General features: G+C 47.4%; 1 protein-coding gene and 1 long non-coding RNA gene across 4 annotated transcripts; one reads left to right on the top strand and one right to left on the bottom strand.

Annotated features, from left to right (window-relative positions):
- Positions 1-22: 22 nt before the first annotated feature.
- L2HGDH (L-2-hydroxyglutarate dehydrogenase) lies at positions 23-19,749 on the top strand. 2 transcript variants are annotated; one of them, XM_083515519.1, is made up of 10 exons: positions 23-177; positions 5,415-5,530; positions 6,099-6,255; positions 7,323-7,454; positions 9,231-9,393; positions 11,699-11,733; positions 13,038-13,205; positions 14,350-14,507; positions 17,444-17,575; positions 18,429-19,749. In XM_083515519.1, exons 3-10 carry the CDS (start codon positions 6,241-6,243, stop codon positions 18,622-18,624), a joined length of 999 nt encoding a protein of 332 aa, XP_083371645.1. In that variant the 5' UTR covers positions 23-177; positions 5,415-5,530; positions 6,099-6,240; the 3' UTR covers positions 18,625-19,749. The 2 variants fall into 2 exon arrangements, with proteins under 2 accessions (XP_083371645.1, XP_083371644.1); XM_083515518.1 differs by having other exon boundaries at positions 28-177; positions 6,099-6,250.
- Positions 17,063-17,523, bottom strand: LOC310712976. 2 transcript variants are annotated; one of them, XR_014529057.1, is made up of 2 exons: positions 17,394-17,523; positions 17,063-17,281 (listed from the first exon to the last, which is right to left on the bottom strand). It is a non-coding gene; the product is annotated as an uncharacterized lncRNA (long non-coding RNA). The 2 variants fall into 2 exon arrangements; XR_014529058.1 differs by having other exon boundaries at positions 17,063-17,297; positions 17,394-17,506.
- Positions 19,750-20,279: the final 530 nt, after the last annotated feature.

Raw genomic sequence — 20,279 nt, 5'->3', positions numbered from 1 at the left:
CCTGGCTCCTCCTCGGGGCGGCGCCTGGCCGGGAGGGCGGCGGCTTGGGAGCGCCATGGCCCCGGTGTGCGGGCGGGCCTGCGTGTGGCGGGGCGGGCGGGCGCGCTGGCTGCGGCTCTTCTCCCCGGCGCCGGCCCGCCTCCTCCCCGCCAGGCACCTCGGAGGGACCCCCGGGAGGTGAGCGGGCCGGGAGGGCAGGGGAACCGGCGCAGCGTCGGGGGAATTGAGGTGGAAGTGAAGCAGGCTCTGGCTGAGGGGCAGACCAAGGCCCGCCAGGGGTTTGGGGACTACAATTCCCAGCATCCCACGCGCCGGTCCTGGTAGCGAAGGATCATGGGAGTTGTAGTCCCGAAACAGCTGGGGCCTGACTTAGGGCCCCACTCTCTTGCCCCCATTAAAGGGAACAACAAACGGGATGTCCATTTCCAAAATAGAAGATAAAAAGCAAATAAAACCTACATTGTCAATATTTGGCTGGGAGGGCATAAGGACCAGTGCTGCATTTACATATAAGCGAAACAAGCTCTAGCTTAGGGCCCCACTCTCTTGGGGGTCCCCAAAAAATTGAAGGGGAAAAAACAACTGGAGGCACATTTCCAAAATCTAAGATAAAAACATATAAAATAAAACCTACCTACAGCAACCGTGTTTTGTGTTGTGTAGGCTCCTAGGATGCCCTCTAGCCTGCTCCCTCAAAGATCCCTGGTTTGCTATATCAATATTGCTGTATCAATTACAGCGGTACCTCGGGATGCGAACGGGATCCGTTCTGGAGCCCCGTTTGCATCCTGAAGTGAACGCAACCCGTGTCTGCGCATGCGCGGATCACAATTTGCCATTTCCGCCAATTTGCTCCTTTTGAGCATCTGTGCATGCGCGAGTGGCGAAACCCGGAAATAACGCGCTCCGTTATTTCCGGGGCACCACGGAGTGCAACCTGGAAATACTTAACTCGAAGCACATTTATCCCAAGGTATGACTGTACTTGGATAAAATAAGAATCTAGCTGGGTTTCCCCAGCCACTCTGGATGGCTCCCAACAGAATATTAAAACATGATAAAACATCAAATATTAAAAACTTCCCGAAACAGGGCTGCCTTCAGATATCTTCTAAAAGTCAGATAGTTGTTTCTTTCCTTGACATCTGATGGGAGGGCATTCCACAGGGCGGGTGCCACCACCGAGAAGGCCCTCTGCCTGGGGGTTTGGGGTTTTTAGCACCATTTTGGAACAGGAAGATGCGTAGTAATGAAACTGTTGCTATACTGGACCACTTCAGACTACAGTGGTATATCGGCCTACAAACTTAATTAGTTCCGGAAGTCCGTTCTTAACTCAAAATGTTCTTAAACCGAGGCACGCTTTCCCCAATGAGGCCTCCCGCCGCCGGTGCCCTTCCAGTGGTCTACTTCTATTCATCTTCCGGGGCAAAATTCACTAGCCTGAACACCTACTTCTGGTTTTGCGGAGTGCGTTGCCCGAATCGTTTGTTAACAGTACTGTTCTTAGACCAAGGTACCACTGTACTGTAGTCACTACAGGGAGGGAATTAGATTGTTAGGTTCCCTCCATTAAAACCTGGAGACACAGCTTAGTGGTGGAGCACTTGTTTCAGCTGAGAACACGAGAAGTGCCTTTTTAAAACAGAAAGCATAATTTTAAATCCCAGAACATTGTCCTGCCCAGTTTGTTCACCTAACAACTTACATATTTGTGGCTCATTCACATCAACTGAAATGCCCTCTGTGCACCAGATAAGCTCAATATAAACTTAATAGAGGGTTGAATCTGTATCTGTTAAATACTGTTAAACACTTGGGTGTTACTATGACAAATATGAACTGTACATTGTTTCAAAATATTTATGTCAAAACGTGGGACAAAGTTCAAAGTTTAAAAAGATATGTCAGGATGGGAAAAGTTAAAATTGTCATTGCTGGGCAAAATTTCAGTAATAAAAATGAATGTTTTGCCTAGAAAAAAAGAAGTGCCTGTTGGATCGAACCCAGCCTCCTGCTCTTACGGTGGCCAACCAGATAGAATCATAGAATCCTAGAGTTGGAAGAGACCACAAGGGCCATCGAGTCCAACCCCCTGCCAAGCAGGAAACACCATCAGAGCACTCCTGACATATGGTTGTCAAGCCTCTGCTTAAAGACGTCCAAAGAAGGAGACTCCACCACACTCCTTGGCAGCAAATTCCACTGTCAAACAGCTCTTACTGTCAGGAAGTTCTTCCGAATGTTTAGGTGGAATCTTCTTTCTTGTAGTTTGCTGAACAGCTTGGTAGGTTGCTGAACAGCTTGGTAGGTTTCTGGATGAAACATCGGCTCTGGATCCATTCCAGTCCGGCTTCCGCGCTGGTCATGGGACCGAGACGGCTCTGGTCGCCCTAACAGATGATCTTCGTAGACAGCTGGATCGAGGCGGGTCGGGGCTGCTGATTCTTCTAGATCTGTCAGCAGCTTTCGACATGGTTGATCACGAACTTCTGGACCACCGCCTCGCCGACGTGGGGATCCAGGGCACAGTCCTTCAATGGCTGCGCTCGTTTCTCTCTGGTCGGGGACAGAGGGTGGCACTTGGGGGGGAACTGTCATCCCGCCACTCCTTGGTGTGTGGAGTGCCTCAGGGTGCGATTCTCTCCCCGATGCTTTTTAACATCTTTATGCGCCCCCTCGCCCAGCTTGTCCGGAGTTTTGGGCTGGGCTGCCATCAGTATGCTGATGACACCCAACTCTATCTGTTGATGGATGGCCATCCTGACTCGGCCCCAGACACACTGATCAGATGCTTGGAAGCTGTGGCTGGATGGTTACGTGGGAGCCGGTTGAAGTTAAATCCTTCGAAGACAGAGGTCCTCTGGCTGGGACGGGACGATATGGGATTGAGGGGGCAACTCCCATCTCTTGCGGGGGTGCAATTAGTGCCAGCACCGTCCGTTAAGAGTTTGGGTGTAATCTTCGATACCTCCCTTTCCATGGAGGCGCAGATTGCAGCTATAACAAAGGCGGCATTTTTTCATCTCCGCCAAACTAAGCAGTTGGCTCCTTACCTCTCTCGCCCTGACCTAGCCACTGTGATCCACGCGACGGTCACCTCCAGACTGGATTATTGTAACTCGCTCTACGTGGGGCTGCCCTTGAGACTGACCCAGAAACTCCAGCGGGTGCAGAATGCCGCAGCGAGACTCCTTACAGGGTCTTCGCTGCGGGATCACATCCATCCGGTGCTATACCAGCTGCACTGGCTCCCGGTGGAGTACAGGATCAGGTTTAAGGTGCTGGTTTTAACCTTCAAAGCCCTACACGGCCTAGGACCCTCGTATCTACGGGACCGCCTCTCCTGGTATGCCCCACAGAGGAACTTACGGTCCTCAAATAAAAACATCTTGAAGGTCCCAGGCCACAGAGAGGTTAGGCTGGCCTCAACTAGAGCCAGGGCTTTTTCGGCTGCGGCTCCAACCTGGTGGAACGCTCTGTCACAAGAGACAAGGGCCCTGCAGGACTTGACATCTTTCCGCAGGGCCTGCAAGACAGAGCTGTTCCACCAGGCCTTTGGTTAGGGCACAGCCTGACCCCCTCCTTTTGGCAATCTTTACAATGCTTTAGTTTATGGTTGCCATCAATTTTGATTTTAATTAATTCTTATGATGTTTTATAATGTGGCACTATTTTAGTGTTGTTAGCCGCCCTGAGCCCGGCTTCGGCTGGGGAGGGCGGGATATAAATAAAATTTATTATTATTATTATTATTAGTTTGGATCCATTGCTCTGTGTCCGCTTCTCTGGAGCAGCAGAAAACAACCTTTCTCCCTCCTCTATGTGACATCCTTTTATATATTTGAACATGGCGTTTCCAGTACGTTTCCGAGCACAATTCAAAGTGTTGGTGCTGACCTTTAAAGCCCTAAACGGCCTCGGTCCAGTATACCTGAAGGAGCGTCTCCACCCCCATCATTCTGCCCGGACGCTGAGGTCCAGCGCCGAGGGCCTTCTGGCGGTTCCCTCATTGCGAGAAGCAAAGCTACAGGGAACCAGGCAGAGGGCCTTCTCGGTAGTGGCGCCCGCCCTGTGGAACACCCTTCCAGCAGATGTCAAGGCGATAAACAACTACCTGACATTCAGGAGACATCTTAAGGCAGCCCTGTTCAGGGAAGTTTTTAACATGTGATATTTTATTGTATTTTTGGTTTTTATGGAAGCCGCCCAGAGTGGCTGGGGAGGCCCAGCCAGATGGGCGGGGTATAAATAATAAATTATTATTATTATTATTATTATTATTATGGCTATCATATCACCCCTTAACCTCCTCTTCTCCAGGCTAAACATGCCCAGCTCCCTTAGCCGCTCCTCATAAGGCATCGATACTTCTGGGAAGCCCAAAAGTGGGACCCCAGTGCAACAGTGTGCTCCTCACCTGGTTGTGGAGGTAGACCACAGCCATCGTAGAGAAGGCTGTGGTGATAAAATGAGACACAGGATGTACATATAACCAATAAATGAAATATCTGGTTTAAAGAGTCGGACAGGGCAACAGGTGATGTGAAAGACAAGCTGGAGAGCAGCTGCAAGTAAGAGGAGACCACAGGAACTTCCACACTTGTGTTTTGTGTGGAATTGCAATTCTTGGTTCCCTCATTTGTTCTGGGGCATCCACACGACGCTGTCCAGTCATGGCCATTCTGTCTTTTCCCTGCTGCTCTTCTGTCTTCTCAGCCCAAAGACAGTCAATGACCTTTTAGGGGAACAGAAGAGCAGTACAATCTTTAATGGTGTAAATGCGTGTAATGTCACTCTCCCATCTTTTTTTAAAGGGCGGGGATTTTGGCATGGGCTGTGACGTAATGGGACAGTGAACAGCTCAGCCCACATTTGTTATAACTTTCATTTTTTTACTTAAAACATCTTTTAAAGGTCAAGGGACCCCTGACCATTAGGTCCAGTCGTGGCTGACTCTGGGGTTGCAGTGCTCATCTCGCTTTATTGGTCGAGGGAGCCGGCGTACAGCTTCCGGGTCATGTGGCCAGCATGACTAAGCCGCGTCTGGTGAACCAGAGCAGTGCACGGAAACGCCGTTTTCCTTCCCGCCGGAGTGGTACCTACTTATCTACTTGCACTTTGACGTGCTTTCGAACTGCTAGGTGGGCAGGAGCAGGGACTGAGCAACTGGAGCTCACCCCGTTGCGGGGATTCGAACCGCCGACCTTCTGATTGGCAAGTCCTAGGCTCTGGGGTTTAACCCACAGCGCCACCCGCATCCCTTACGTAAAAAAAATCTTTTACGTAAATGCAAAAAAAGCAAAAACAAAACAGACCCCTCTTGGAAATTGTCTGATAGCTTTTGACCGAAATAAGTTCTTTGCCAGTGTGGAGTGTGTGATTTTCATTCTTCTCAAACCCGTTTTTAATAGCACTTTCGATGTGGCTGTTGTCGGCGCTGGGATTGTGGGGCTGGCATCGGCCAGGGAGCTCAGCCTGCGACATCCATCCCTCACTTTTGGAGTGCTGGAAAAGGAGAAGGAGTTGGGTATGATATCTGAATCTGATAAAAGAGCTCATCGCCTTCTGTATTAGTTTCCCTCATGCATTTTTAACTTCCGCCTGCCCCATCTTCCAGATATGGTGGTGGTTGTTTAAATGGCTTACTAAAAGGCATCGTTCAGTTAGGCGCAAACCAGTGGGAACTTTTCCTGTAAGGGGCCAATTTTGTACAACTTCCCATTTATCTTAAAAGGCCTACTGCATGGAAAGGGGTGCTCTCCACCCTGCCCCTTATTCCACCAAAATTAGGCTTGGAAGAAGACTTTATTGTCACCAGTAAGAGCTTTTTTTCAAGCCTAATTGCAAGGGGGGGGAGGGCAATTTGGAGGGGTGGTGGCAGTGGATGGGGGGCGAGCTAATCCACCATTGCAAACTTTTCCTTATACATTTCTGGTCAGTTTACACCGCATTTATAGTTACTTCTCATGGCTTGAAGTCTGAAGAATCACCTGGCGGTTTAAATATGTATTTCACCCGACAGTTAAAAAGAATAATGGTCCATGCAGCATGTATTTCAATATTTCTCCTTATTTGTAACACATTTCTCCAACTAGCCTTCCACCAGAGTGGACACAACAGCGGTGTTATTCACAGTGGGATCTACTACAAACCGGGATCTCTAAAAGCGAAGTTGTGTGTGGAGGGGGCTGCCCTCTGCTATGAGTACTGTGACCAAAAGGGAATCCCATATAAACAATGCGGCAAGGTATGGTAGGTGCAGCACTTTTTGCTTTTCTGTTCCAGCAACTCTTAATATCCTTGTAGAGCACTGTACATCAAAAGAGTCCTCACACCTTTGCTTTATACATTTGAATTTTCTGACTGCCGGAAGAAGTCTCCTAAGGCCATGCAGACAGAGCTGTTCCACCTGGCCTTTGGTTTGGACTCAGTCTGACCCTTATGTTTCCCTCCCCTTATGGTTTTGATCTATGGGCTACTATTAAAATGAGGCTGCATTTTAAATTGTATTTTAACCTGTATTTTAAATTGGTTTTTTTCTTTCTTTCTTTCCTCCCCTATTATGTTTTTCTTGTAATTTTACTGGTGTTAGCCGCCCTGAGGCCAGCTCTGACGGGGGAGGACAGGATTTAAATAAATTATTATTATTATTATTATTATTATTATTATTATTATTATTAGTGGTACATCGGCAATGAATTAACTGAGTTTCCTGGTCTTAATTAGGGGTCTTGCTCAGTGAAGCCCTAATCACGAACTGGACCCAGGATGAGATATAGCTATTAAAAAAAAAACCACTCTGAAAATGCTCTGAAAAAACCGTTGTAATGCTCACAATGGAAAATTTCATAGAGTTCCAATTTTGGCTCTGCAGCGCCATCTAGTGTCACAGTGTTATAATGCATTTATAATGTTTTATTTTTACTAATGTAGCTAAGTCCTTGATCTTTTGGATATTTCGGGAAAAACACACCAACTGGTAGATTGGTAGATCGCAGGACCCCTTGCACCCCCTTCCCCCCCAAAAAAACATAACTTCCCAAAAAAGCTCAACAACTAGTAGATCACTGCCAGTTTTTTTTTATAGTGGGAGTAGATTGCAGTCCCTTGGAAGCTGGACAAGCCTGACCTATGCCAAGTTTTTGAAAAGAGGATTAATTTCCATTCCATTAAACTTGTAATTAATTACTATGACAACATGACGTTCCTCCTGCTGCATCCCACACAGCACGGTTGTCGTTACCTTTGCTTTATTGTTGCATTTTTACTCTGTGGCTGACCCATGTACCGCACTGTAACTTCCTTTATTTCTTCTGCAGCTGATCGTTGCAGCTGAACATGAAGAAGTTCCGAGACTCAAGGCACTGTATGAGAGAGGCCTGCAGAACGAGGTCCGCGGACTGAAACTCATCTCTTCCAAAGAAATACAAGCGAAGGAGCCCTACTGCCGGGTACGCGACCACCTTCGATGTGATGCATCTTTTCCTTTCTGGGAACCTTTCGGAGGGGGTTGGGATCTAGGGAAGCCCAGTGAAGCTGTTCACCTCCCCACCTGAATTGCAGTGGTACCTCGGCTTACAAACGCTTCGGTTTACAAACTCCGCTAACCCGGAAGTAGAACTTTGCCCCAGGATGAGAATGGAAATCGCATGCTGGCAGTGCGGCGGCAGCATTAGCGAAAGTGCATCTCAGGTTAAGAACAGTTTTGGGTTAAGAACGGACCTCCGGAACGAATTAAGTTTGTAACCCTCCATTAAAGGAGCATAAGAACGTGTCTTCTGACGAGTCACATCATTGATCCATCTAGATAAGAGGTGGAAGCCTCTGGCCAGGAGACCATTAATAGCCTATCAGGCTATTATCCCCCAAGCTTCACCCATGGTAGTGACCTCAGCCGATGGGCGTGAGGACAGGATTTAATTCTGCATTGGCTGCATGATTCTGTTCCCAGGCAGCAGGATTTAATCTCTGCTCATTCATTTAGTGAGTGTTAAAACGCTATGCAAAAGTGCGCTTTGAAGCGAGCTACTTCAAAGAGGCTCCTTCACCTCTGTGGTTTGAAGGAGAAGCGCAGAAAGCTCTTGGTAACATTCTCCTGTGAGGAGGTTTACAAATGTACAGAGGGCTCTTTGAAAGCCCTGTAGTTTGCTTTGAGGTCCCGACAATTAGGTTCTTCAAAGTCAAGTGATGTCACTGCGACACCAGAGGATTGGCAGATGGGCGGCCCAAACACCTGCCAACTTTTGCCTGCCCCGGGTGCAGGAGATGAAGATCAGGCCCTTCAGCCAGAAAAGGTGGCCCACCCGCTGTTTAGATCAGCTCTGTCTGCACTGGCAGCCATCCTCTAGCCTTTTGCTTTCGCTGAAGGCTGGAGAGCAAGAGGGGTCAGAGCGCACAGACCCCTCTTGCTCTCCAGGCTTCAGGGATAGCCGCCTGAAGCCTTTGGAGCACAGCGGGACCTCGCGCTGTGCTCCAAAGGCTTTGGGTTCCTTTTGCTAAAAGCCGGGAGAGCTGTTCTAGCTTGGGGATGGCTGCGCATAGCCTCCGCAGGGCGGTGGGGTGAAGGCACCCCGCTGCCCTGCAGAGGCTTCACAGGCTGTCCCAGAAGCCAGAACAGCGAGACGGACCACTGCGCAGTGCTCCGTCTCGCTATTCTAGCTCTGGGGTTAGCTGTGCAAAGCCTCCACAGGGCAGTGGGGTGCCTTCATCCCGCTGCCCTGCGGAGGCTTCGCGGGCTGTTCCAGAAGCCTCTGCAGGGCATGGGGATGAAGGCTCCCCGTGCCCTGCAGAGGCTTCGCACGAAGCTATCCCAGCGGCTATCCCAGAAGCCAGAACAGCAAGAGGCTATCCCAGAAGCCAGATCCCTCTTGCTGTTCTGGCTTCTGGGATTCAGAATTTTTTTTCTTGTTTCCTCCCCCCCAAACTAGGTGCGTCATATCGTCTGGTGTGTCCTATAGAGTGTAAAATACGGTATATAAGCCCTGCTAGACCAAGCCAAAGGGGGCCTCCCGCAGCAGCCAAGCAGATGTCTGTGGGGAGCCCACAAACTCTCTCCTGCTTGCAGCCCCCAGCAGCTGACTGGGAATTGGAGGTCCTTTGTGTTTACTGCTCGAGAGGGCTACTTAGGAGCCTGTCTGGACTGGCAGCTTCTGAGCTGGCCTGAAATGGGGTCTTCCTCCTTCTTGAAAACTCTCTGTGGCCCTAAATCCCTTTGAATGCCTTTTCAGGGTGTGATGGCCCTGGACTCGCCGTACACAGGCATTGTGAACTACAGGCAGGTGGCCTTTGCCTACGCTGAGGATTTCCAGGCAGCCGGAGGGACTGTTTTGACGGACTTTGAGGTCAAGGGCATGGAAATGGCCAAAGAAAGTCCTGCTGGAAGTGAAGATGGTAAGAAGCTTTCCTTCTGATTTCTTTGTCCTTCCTTCCCACTTTGGCAGTCTTCCTCCGTGAGGTTCTCTGCTGATACCCAGCACAGGTTCAGAATGCCGCGGCGAGACTCCTTACGGGGTCCTCGCTGCGAGATCACATTCACCCGGTGCTATACCAGCTGCACTGGCTCCCGGTGGAGTACAGGATCAGGTTTAAGGTGCTGGTTTTAACCTTTAAAGCCCTATACGGCCTAGGACCCTCGTACCTACAGGACCACCTCTCCTGGTATGCCCCACAGAGGAACTTACGGTCTTCAAATAAAAACATCTTGAAGGTCCCAGGCCACAGAGAGTTTAGGCTGGCCTCAACCAGAGCCAGGGCTTTTTCGGCTGTGGCTCCGATCTGGTGGAACGCTCTGCCACAAGAGACTAGGGCCCTGTGGGACTTGACATCTTTCCGCAGGGCCTGCAAGACAGAGCTGTTCCACCAGGCCTTTGGCCAGGGCGCAGCCTGACTCCCTCCTTTGGCAGTCTTCACAGAATCTCTAGCCCAATGGTTGCCATCAATTTGATTTGAATTAATTTTATAATGAATGATTTTAGAATGTTGTACTATTTTATTGTTGTTAGCCGCCCTGAGCCCGGCTCCGGCTGGGGAGGGCAGGATATAAATAAAAAATTTTATTATTACTATTATTACTATTATTATTACTATTATTATATGCAGTCCTGGAGCTCACAGCCTCTCAGGTGCTTCTGGAGATCCTGCGGTTCATGGGATGATCTAGGGCAGGGGTCTGCAACCCGCGGCTCCGGAGCCGCATGTGGCTCTTTTACATCTTTGCTGCGGCTCCGGGGCGGATACTAGCGAGGGGAGGAGGTGCATTGTGCGCCCCGACATTCCTCACTGTGGCGGGCACTGTACTGGCTGTGACGTCGCATGGGGGCGGTGCGTGCATTAGTCACGCACCGTCCCGACATCACCTTCCCGCCCGCTGTCAGATCGTGGCTCCGGAGATATATTTGTTTTAAATGTCGCAATGGTTTTGTGGCTCCCAGTTGTTGTTTTTTCTTCGGAAACGGGTCCAAGTGGCTCTTTCTGTCTTAAAGGTTGCAGACCCCTGATCTAGGGGAGCGACGTGGAATGTTTTCAGGTGGATGTAGGAATCGCTTTAGAGACCATCCTGGGAGATGCAAAATTCCAGAACTAGCCCATAGCCTAAATTCAAAGAAGCCATAGCTGAGAGAGAGAGAGCTGTGGCAATTCAGTAAACTTTTCTTCCTTGCAATTAAATAGGAAATCGTTAGTTTATAGTAGGTATTCTGAAATTATTTTAAAACACAACTGGCGCCTTGGAACTGAAGCCGTTCTCTGAAACTTTTAACTAAAACGCGATGATGGCACATTCTCTTTTTTGGCCCATTCAGAATCCAGTGCGAGATGTGGTCTGACTATTTTGTATTGTGGGTACATAGAAAACGTGCCTATTTGTCACCATCTGAGTCTGCAGAGCAGTGGAGGCTGTGCGGAGGCAGGGAGAGGGTGAAAGAGGCGAGCTAAATACCTCTTGCTTATGGGTCACTTCTGAAAGAGCAGCTGTCTCTCTTTAAGGGTAGAAACTCAAGCTTAGTAGCAGAGAACCTCCCTTGTATTCAGAAGGTTTCAGGTTCAATCCCCAGTCTCTCTTGCCCCACTCCTCTCTGCCTGAGATGCTGGAGATCTATTGCCCATCACAGCAGATAATGCTGGCCTAGAGGGAAAAATGTCCTGACCCTGGAATTAGAAGGTTGGTGAAAACTCCTGTTCCATTCTGCTGGGTACAGCTTTGTTTTTAGCCTGGGCTGCCCTAAGTATTTAGGGCCTGAGGGACATGGGTGGCACTGTGGGTTAAAGCACAGAGCCTAGGACTTGCCGATCAGAAGGTCGGCAGTTCGAATCCCCGCGACCGGGGTGAGCTCCCGTTGCTCTGTCCCTGCTCCTGCCAACCTAGCAGTTCGAAAGCACGTCAAAGTGCAAGTAGATAAATAGGTACCGCTTCGGCGGGAAGGTAAATGGCGTTTCCGTGCGCTGCTCTGGTTCGCCAGAAGCGGCTTAGTCATGCTGGCCACATGACCTGGAAGCTGTACGCCAGCTCCCGCGGCCAATAAAGCAAGATGAGCACCGCAACCCCAGAGTCAGCCACGACTGGACCTAATGGTCAGGGGTTCCTTTACCTTTTATCTGCCTGACAAGTTCTTCTGTTTTGTCCTTGTGGTTCAGATGTTCTGTTTATACGCAGTTGTTTTAGGTGTGCCATTTATAGTTTTCATCTTATTGTTTACAGGGATGAAATATCCAATTGTTGTTAGAAACTCAAAGGTAAGTCCAAGCTTTCAGATTACATTTTACTTTTCAAGTGCAGAATATTTTCTTTCGTGTTTTGGCATTTGTCGCATGTCAGGCGTACAAAAACTTTAACCACGATTGCTGTCGTCACCACAAAAACAGTTTGAGATGGATATTAATATGAGTCAAGCAGCTCTTGCCTCGAGGGCTTCATAGTCCTTTCCCTGCTCAAGGTCTAGTCTTAAGAGAGGATGGTGCCTGACTCTCTCGGAAGGTGGTAGACTCTCCTTCATTGGAGGGTTTTAAGCAGAGGTTGGATGGTCATCGGTCATGGAATTGAGATCCCTGCATAGCAAGCACAGGACTGGATGACCCTTGGTGTCCCTTCCAACTCTACAATTCTGTGATTCTATGACTCTGCCCTTGAAGGACCTCAAGCGCTTCTCATGTGGAACCTGAATCTGCAGTTCTAGCCTGCGCAGCAGCTGCCTCAGACCCCTTGCTCCTCTGCGAAGGAATAGAAAAGACACTGGCAGGTCACCCAGTGAGGATCAACTCGGGGGTTCCAGGCTGGGATTCTGCACCTTTAATTCCTGCTGGCTTGGCTATCAGCAAGCCACACCAGCCTCCTCCGGGAGCTCTCCATGGTCCTGAAGAGCCTGCCAGGTGCTCTTTGGCCTGTCAGACCACTCCTGGTCAAGATCAGGCCTCTTCACCTCCACCTGTCACACTAGAATAGGTACCTTCAAGCATGGTGAAGTGAAGGACATGAGGCAGGAGTTGATAATGCAGGTGAGTTGCGCACAGGTGAGCTGCAAGCAAGCTGCCGGCCAACTCTGTGGAGCCTCCTTTTATTGACACAATATGCAAACCCAGGCAGATACATTTTGGGCTGTGACCTTTACACATCTTCCAGTTCCGAGATCATGGGGTAGTACAAAGTAATTTTGGCACCTGTTTCCACCGCGTCATTTTCCCTTTGCACAGTGTATGACGAAGGAGACAAAGGTCTCAGAGACAAAGGTTACAGACAGGACACAGCAGACTACTGAGACCACAAAACGTTAGACAGAGGGAACGATTTTCAGACAGCTGTGGCTTTGTCTGTGAGGGGGAGTGTGCTCCGCACCCCAAGGTCACGCGTGCAGGCGGGCTGAGGATGCCTGCAGGTAGGGAGTGTTCTCTGCACCCAGTGATCATCCCTACACATGGGGAGCAGCAGGCTAGAAGGTGTGGAAATGGAAGGATAAACAGACAGCCTAGCGGGTCAGCTGGTTTTGTGACAATGTTAGATGGAGCTATAGTTTTGCTGAGCCTCGACATCTTCTTTTGCGCAGGGGGAGGAAATCCATTGTCGGCATCTTGTGTCCTGTGCAGGGCTTTATTCGGACCGCATCTCTCAGATCAGTGGCTGCAGCCCGGAGCCTCGCATTGTTCCATTCCGGGGTGATTACTTGGTGTTGAAGCCAGAGAAGTGCTATTTGGTAAAAGGAAATATTTATCCGGTACGTCAATTTACGGAGAACTTGAGAAAGCCCCTGGTGCTTCTGAATGCTTTGAGTACTGGTGTTATTTATTTAATATTTATTTAATACGATATTTAATATTTACTAAGCTGTACACATAGTGTGAGAGGCCTTATAGTTTCAGGGCAGAGCCACTCTGCGTACTTTAGCCTATTTGAACTACTTTGGCTTTCCTCTAATGAATCTTGGGATTGTCCTCTTCTGAGAATCCTCCTCAACCTGTGGAACGCCCTCCCTTCAGATGTGAAGGAAATAAGCAGCTATCTTATCTTTAAAAGACACCTGAAGGCAGCCCTGTTTAGGGAAGTTTTTAATATTTAATGCTGTATTGTTTTTAACACTCGATTGGGAGCCGCCCAGAGTGGCTGGGGAAACTCATCCAGTTGGGCGGGGTATAAGTAATAAATTATTATTATTATTATTATTATTATTATTATTATTATTATTATTAACCACAGGGAAAATGAGTCCTGTGGCTTTGGTGGTCAAAGACACGTACAATGCCGGTGGGAAAGTTACATAGATATTGAAATTACATAATCTGAACCAGTCTGCTTTAGAGAGGGTATATTTGGGAAATGTTGGTTGCTCTAAGCAATTTCCCAGAATATTCCAAGTTACTGCTGCCAATTTCCCTTTCCTCCATTCTGACTTAAAAGCATCTCTCTCTACACTCCCCCCGGATGCTGATTTTTATATATCTGTACATTTAGCTAAGTAAGAGATTGTATCTCGATAGACACAATCCTCGGAGATGTATTTGGGTCCGCACATAAACAAATCTTTCTCGGGAGGGCAGAAAAGAAGAAGGAGGTGTGTGTGACTACAAGTGTTGTTGCTCAGATTTATCATGTGATGTGCCTAGCCTAAAGGACTCCACAAAGATTGGCACTGAGACACATGGGGGGGGGGAGCTCCACCTGATGAACTATAATTGCCAGATCCCCAGCTTTCATTTAAAAAGAGGGTATGAGAGAGAGAGAGACAAGCCTGCTCCCTTCTTTTCAATGTTTTCTTTGGTTTGCGCCATTCAGAGAGACGCTCCTTCGGCCATTCTTGTGTGATGCAGAGTGTGGTTCTTTCAAATGCGTTTTGACTCCCGAGTGTGTTTCTCGTGCTTTAGGTGCCTGATCCCCGTTTCCCCTTCCTGGGTATCCATTTCACCCCGAGGATGGATGGCAGTGTTTGGCTCGGGCCTAACGCCGTGCTTGCCTTCAAACGAGAGGGCTACAGATTTTATGACTTCAGTTTCCAAGACTTTGTAGACGCGGCGGCTTACAGGTAGTGTCCTCTTTCCATTCCTCTGCAGGTGAAGAATGAGAATCTCATTACCTCTGCCCTGCCCCACTTTTCTGCAGTCTGTAGTATGAACTATAGTAATCCCAGGAAGCATCACACTGCTTACTATGGGCGATGGAGACCTTCTCCTTGCATAGGTTGTTCTCCAGGGTGTTATGGGTTGAGCGTGTGCGTTTCTGGTGCTACAGGGAACACCAGGGGGTGGGTACAGTTTCTGTAATATATATATATATTCCTGTATTGTTGCTCTTTCCTCTTATGTCAGCCAGCTTCATGCTCTGCACCAGCTCCTTTGTTGTTGTTGAGTTGTTTAGTCGTGTCCGACTCTTCGTGACTCCCTGGACCAGAGCACGCCAGGCACTCCTGTCCTCCACTGCCTCCCGCAGTTTGGTCAGACTCATGTTTGTAGCTTCGAGAACACTGTCCAACCATCTCGTCCTCTGTCGTCCCCTTCTCCTTGCGCCCTCCATCTTTCCCAACATCAGGGTCTTTTCCAGGGAGTCTTCTCTTCTCAGGAGGTGGCCAAAGTCTTGGAGCCTCAGCTTCAGGATCTGTCCTTCCAGTGAGCACTCAGGGCTGATTTCCTTCAGAATGGATGCGTTTGATCTTCTTGCAGTCCATGGGACTCTCCAGAGTCTCCTCCAGCACCATAATTCAAAAGCATCAATTCTTCGGCGATCAGCCTTCTTTATGGTCCAGCTCTCACTTCCATACATCACTACTGGGAAAACCATAGCTTTAACTAGACAGACCTTTGTCAGCAAGGTGATGTCTCTGCTTTTTAAGATGCTGTCTAGGTTTGTCATTGCTTTTCTCCCAAGAAGCAGGCGTCTTTTAATTTTGTGGCTGCTGTCACCATCTACAGTGATCATGGAGCCCAAGAAAGTAAAGTCTCTCACTGCCTCCATTTCTTCTCCTTCTATTTGCCAGGAGGTGATGGGCCCAGTGGCCATGATCTTCATTTTTTTGATGTTGAGCTTCAGGCCATATTTTGCACTCTCCTCTTTCGCCCTCAATAGAAGGTTCTTTAATTCCTCCTCACTTTCTGCCATCAAGGTTGTGTCATCTGAATATCTGAGGTTGTTGATATTTCTTCCGGCAATCTTAATTCCGGCTAGGGATTCATCCAGCCCAGCCTTTCGCATGATGAATTCTGCATATAAGTAAGCAGGGAGACAATATACAGCCTTGCCGTACTCCTTTCCCAATTTTGAACCAATCAGTTGTTCCATATCCAGTTCTAACTGTGGCTATTTGTCCCATATAGAGATTTCTCAGGAGACAGATGAGGTGATCAGGCACTCCCATTTCTGCACCAGCTCCAAGTCCTCACATATAAAGTCTTCCACTCTGGCTACATTTCCTCCTCTCTCCCCCCCCCCATTCAACACAACCCAAATATTTTCGTTGTCTGTGCTCTCCTCTCACTTAAGGCTTCTCCCAACGCCACCTCATTTAACGAGGTCCACTTCGTAATGCTTTTTCTAAACCTTTTTTTTTTTTTTGCTCTCCTCTTCCACCGAACATCCTCCTGGCCCAGCCCCAGAGCCCTTGACTTTGGCTGCACCTCGGAGCTAAGGAGCAAAAGGACTATTTAATCTCGTCACTTCTTTAAAAAGTATTAATCGGACCTGTAACATGCAATGTTAGTGAGGGACTACCATTGCTGTTATAAAAATGAGAGTTTGGCAGCGCCTTCAAAGTTGAACAGGTTTTTTAATGGCAGAAGTTTCTACAGAACAGAGTCCAGCTTATAAGATGCATGATGTGCAATCCTCAGTTGCCAAATATATATTCTACACGTGGGGTGTCAAGAAAAGTGTGTATGTAGAGAGATCAGAGATAAATGAAACACACAGGCATTAAATGGCCTGAATCAGGGTGATTAGTTTCCTACCACTACAGGAGTTAGTTAGTTTACCAATGTCAGGATTATTGTAATCAACAAGGCTTTGTGACAGGGTGGGTTTTATTTAAATCAAATTGATTTAAATCACTAGTCAGGAAGACTTGATTTAAATCATTTTTTTATAGAAAGACTCATTCTTGCTAGTATAATCTTAATATTTACAACCAGATGAAGGTTTCATTTTTGGAATAATAAATTTTCAGAGTAGTTTTTACAGTTATATAAAAAATTACTGATTTGGTTATACTATTAGAAATATATAGACAGATAATTATGAACTGATTGTTTATATTTGGACAACTTTTCCGCTGTACTTTATTGGAAGGAGAAGAAGAATCATTTCCTTAATATCAATTTAAACAATTTATTTATCTAAAACAATAATATTATAGCATATGTATCCGTGTTTGTTAACTGATGTGGTTAAACTATTTTTTTATTTAAAAAAACCTTAGACTGAATTTCAGCACACATGAAAAACTTAAAACAAATCCTTATTTCCTGATGAATAGCCTTTGGACTATAACGTAACTTAAATAGAAAACTATCTTTAGAAAAAAAATTCCTCCAAAAGCTTTTTATTTTAAAAATTCGATTTAAATAAAAAAAAATCTGATTTGAATAAAAAAAATCTCCAATATTTTGTTTTTTAAAAATCATTGATTTTTATCCACCCTGCTTTGTGAATGGTAACTGCAAATAGTTTACATATGATTAGGTTTACACTTCACCATGAGGGACTTTTTTTGCATTTCTTTCATTTTTGTCTGCTCTACTTAAATTTTTTCTTTACACACGTGTGTGTGTGTGTGTGTTTGCATGCATGTGTATGTACATATCTGTCTATCTATCTATCTATCTATCTATGAATGGAAGCTACTTAAAAAAAAATCCTTCCAGTAGCACCTTAAAGACCAACTAAGTTAGTTCTTGGTATGAGCTTTCGTGTGCATGCACACTTCTTCAGAGGTGGAAGCTACTTGCAATAAATGTTGCTTTCCCTCCCCAGTGGCCTATGGAAGCTGGTGTTGAGGAACTTCTCTTATGGAATGGGAGAAATGTACAGAGCGTGTTTCCTTAGTGCTCAGGTGAAGCAGCTGCAGAAATTTGTACCCGAAGTTACCATCGATGATATACTCAGGTAATCCTTTTGGGGATTTAGACATCACGGAAGATGAGAAGAGCCCAGCTGCAAGTCCTGCACCTGGTTCTCTCAGTGGCCAAACAGATCCCACTTCTGGGAAGCCTTAAAGCAACGGCAGGGCTCTCCTGACCTGCGATTCCCAGCAGAGGCATACCACCTCCGACAGTGATGTTGGATAAAGGATGGTTGTCAGGGAACTGCCATCAGAGGCACGGGAGAAGGAGAGGGTCTCTGATTCTGCTGGGGAAGGTCCAAGTGCTAGAGGGAGACTCAGCCGGGAAGAAGGGGAAGAGAATGAGTGTAACACCAGGGATCCAGGAGAGCAAAGGGACAGGGAGGTGCAGGGGCTCCAGGACTCTTTGTTGGAAGTTAGCGAGGAGAGCCCAAGCACCCCGCTGCCCACGCCCACCCTGCGCAGGAGACTCTCGCGCAGTGAGAGGCGGAAACGCTTGGGCGTCAAACAACTCTTATGTTGGCAACGCTTTAAGAAACGCCCACAGACAGATTCTACGAGTGACTAAGGGCAGCCACGCTGAGATGGGCTGTGCAGTCCGGAGGGTTTAACCAGGCAATCTAATGCTCAAACGGAGCAGGATTACGCACGAGTAACTCCCAACCCATTATAATGGTATATAAATCTAATAAATTTTAAAAAGCGCCCGAGATACGCAGTTTCCACTTAAAACAGCATATGAGCATCTGTAGGGTCTAACAGCAATTTAAGCATTTTGTTCCTAGACAAGCAGGCTGGGTTCCAAGTCTCCTGTTGCATAAGCTGTGATAATCAGAGATACAATTCAAGGTCCACTTTGCCCTGTTTGAATGCCCAGCTTCTCCTTTCTTTTTGCAGAGGCCCAGCAGGTGTCAGAGCTCAGGCCTTGGACAACGACGGAAACTTGATTGACGACTTTGTGTTTGACGGAGGCACTGGAGACATCGGCAGCCGAATCCTCCATGTCAGAAATGCCCCTTCACCCGCTGCTACCTCCTCCCTTGCCATTGCGAAAATGATCGCTAACGAGGTGGAGCGGAGATTTGAGCTCTGATGGAATCCAGGAGGCCCGTTGGACCTCTTTGTGTTCAGACACTGTGCCTGGAAGGGTGGCAGTCAAGGAAATGATAGGGAGGTGGCCTTTTGGGGAGAAGCAATCAGAAAGAGAGGCTGCCAGCTGGATTGCCTTGCAGAAGCCTCAAGCTTTGCAATGTTCTGATGAGCCTCAGAAGTCATGCCACGTAAGGTCAAACACCAGTCAGGTCCATTAGATGCCGTATTAATTTGGCAGGGGAAATTGGTCCTGTGGTGTACTCAGGAATGCAGTTAGAGCAGTAGACATCACCACTCTTTCTCCTTATAATTTCGCTTTCGAACTAACTGGGTACGCAGGCGCTGTGGCTGTTTTAATTTCCCTCCGTCCCAAAGTCACCTGAAAAAGGCACAGAAGGAACACAGTCTGCTCTCCACAAAAAGGGGGTTGTCTCCCCAAAACACGGTAAACCCACAACTCTGTCTTTCTCCCTGCCCATGCCAGGCCACACTGTGGGTTGTGGCAATTGCAGTAACAGGCGGGTGGTACCATTGCCAATGTGCCCTGAGCCCCAGGGAAGGATACCTGTTTATCAGAGTACTGAATGTGATTCCCACCTTCCAACTTGCAGAACATAGGAAGTACACCGCTGGCACGATCCAGAGGGAAGGGCTCATGGGGGGTTGGACTAGATGTCTCTTAGGATCCCCTCCAACCTTACAATTCTACCATTCCAAGCCCCATTGAGTAGCTGAGAAGTGTGCGGGAGGACAGTAATAGATAGTCCTCTAAATATTGGATGCACGGAGTGGTTTGGTCACATCGAGTGGTGCTTTTTCTTTGGATGGTTTTTTTGGTTCAGTCTTCATTGAAAATGGGCTAACGAATCAGTGTTTCATTTTCTGGTTAGATCTACATATGCACACAATCTTCATTTACTGAATAGTACAGATATGCAGAGATCAGGAAAAATACGTTGTATCTAATTAAATGCAAGCTATTTTTATAAAACAAAAGATAATGGGGGTATATGATTAGAAGCAAAAAGAGCCATGATCTGGATCTACGTTTTTAGAATGTGAATTCATGCAAAACTTGTGCATTACGATCAATAAACTTACACAAAAACTGTTGCATAAACACAAATGCGTTGTCTTCATTGAGTTATGGTGTACATTACATTATGTTTCTATTCCAAATGGACTGTGAATCACTGCAGTTCTTGGTGTTACAGTCGTCTGCATCCCAATATTTTTTGGACCTAGCCATCCGCTTAGGTGAGGAACGTGAAAGCCTGACTTCTTGACGCCCCTTTTCTGTCTGCAGAACCCCCTTCCAACCTTCCTACTGAACCTCTGCCTTGTGAAGCAGGAAAACTTGCTTGTTGCACTTAAAACTACATTCAGACACCAGTGAAAGCTGAAAGGGAGAGAAGCAAAGCTGTTGTACCCTGGATGGGGAAAGAGGCTGCAAATAAATCCCCCCCCCCCTGTAAATGTTTGTTGCCACCACCTTTCAAGGCAGCAGAGGCAGGAGTTACATGTTACCAGTGCTTAATACCACTAGGAGAACCTAGTATTCTGGATCTGTTATTGTAAGGGCAACATCGGATATATATAACACCAAATCAGTCTGAAAATCGGTGTACTGTGCATATTGTATATTGTTAAAAGAGA

The sequence above is a fragment of the Podarcis liolepis genome (assembly GCF_965112155.1).
Source record: "Podarcis liolepis genome assembly, chromosome: 1".
Taxonomy (NCBI): domain Eukaryota; kingdom Metazoa; phylum Chordata; class Lepidosauria; order Squamata; family Lacertidae; genus Podarcis; species Podarcis liolepis.
This window is presented reverse-complemented; position numbering and strand designations above follow the sequence as displayed.

Bases quoted from the DNA above. Each gene is read 5' to 3' on its own strand.
- L2HGDH (XM_083515518.1), top strand. From the start codon at position 56: ATGGCCCCGGTGTGCGGGCGGGCCTGCGTGTGGCGGGGCGGGCGGGCG. The intron at 6,251-7,322 runs GTATGGTAGGTG...TTTCTTCTGCAG, and splicing joins CATATAAACAATGCGGCAAG to CTGATCGTTGCAGCTGAACA. The intron at 14,508-17,443 runs GTAGTGTCCTCT...TTCCCTCCCCAG, and splicing joins GTAGACGCGGCGGCTTACAG to TGGCCTATGGAAGCTGGTGT.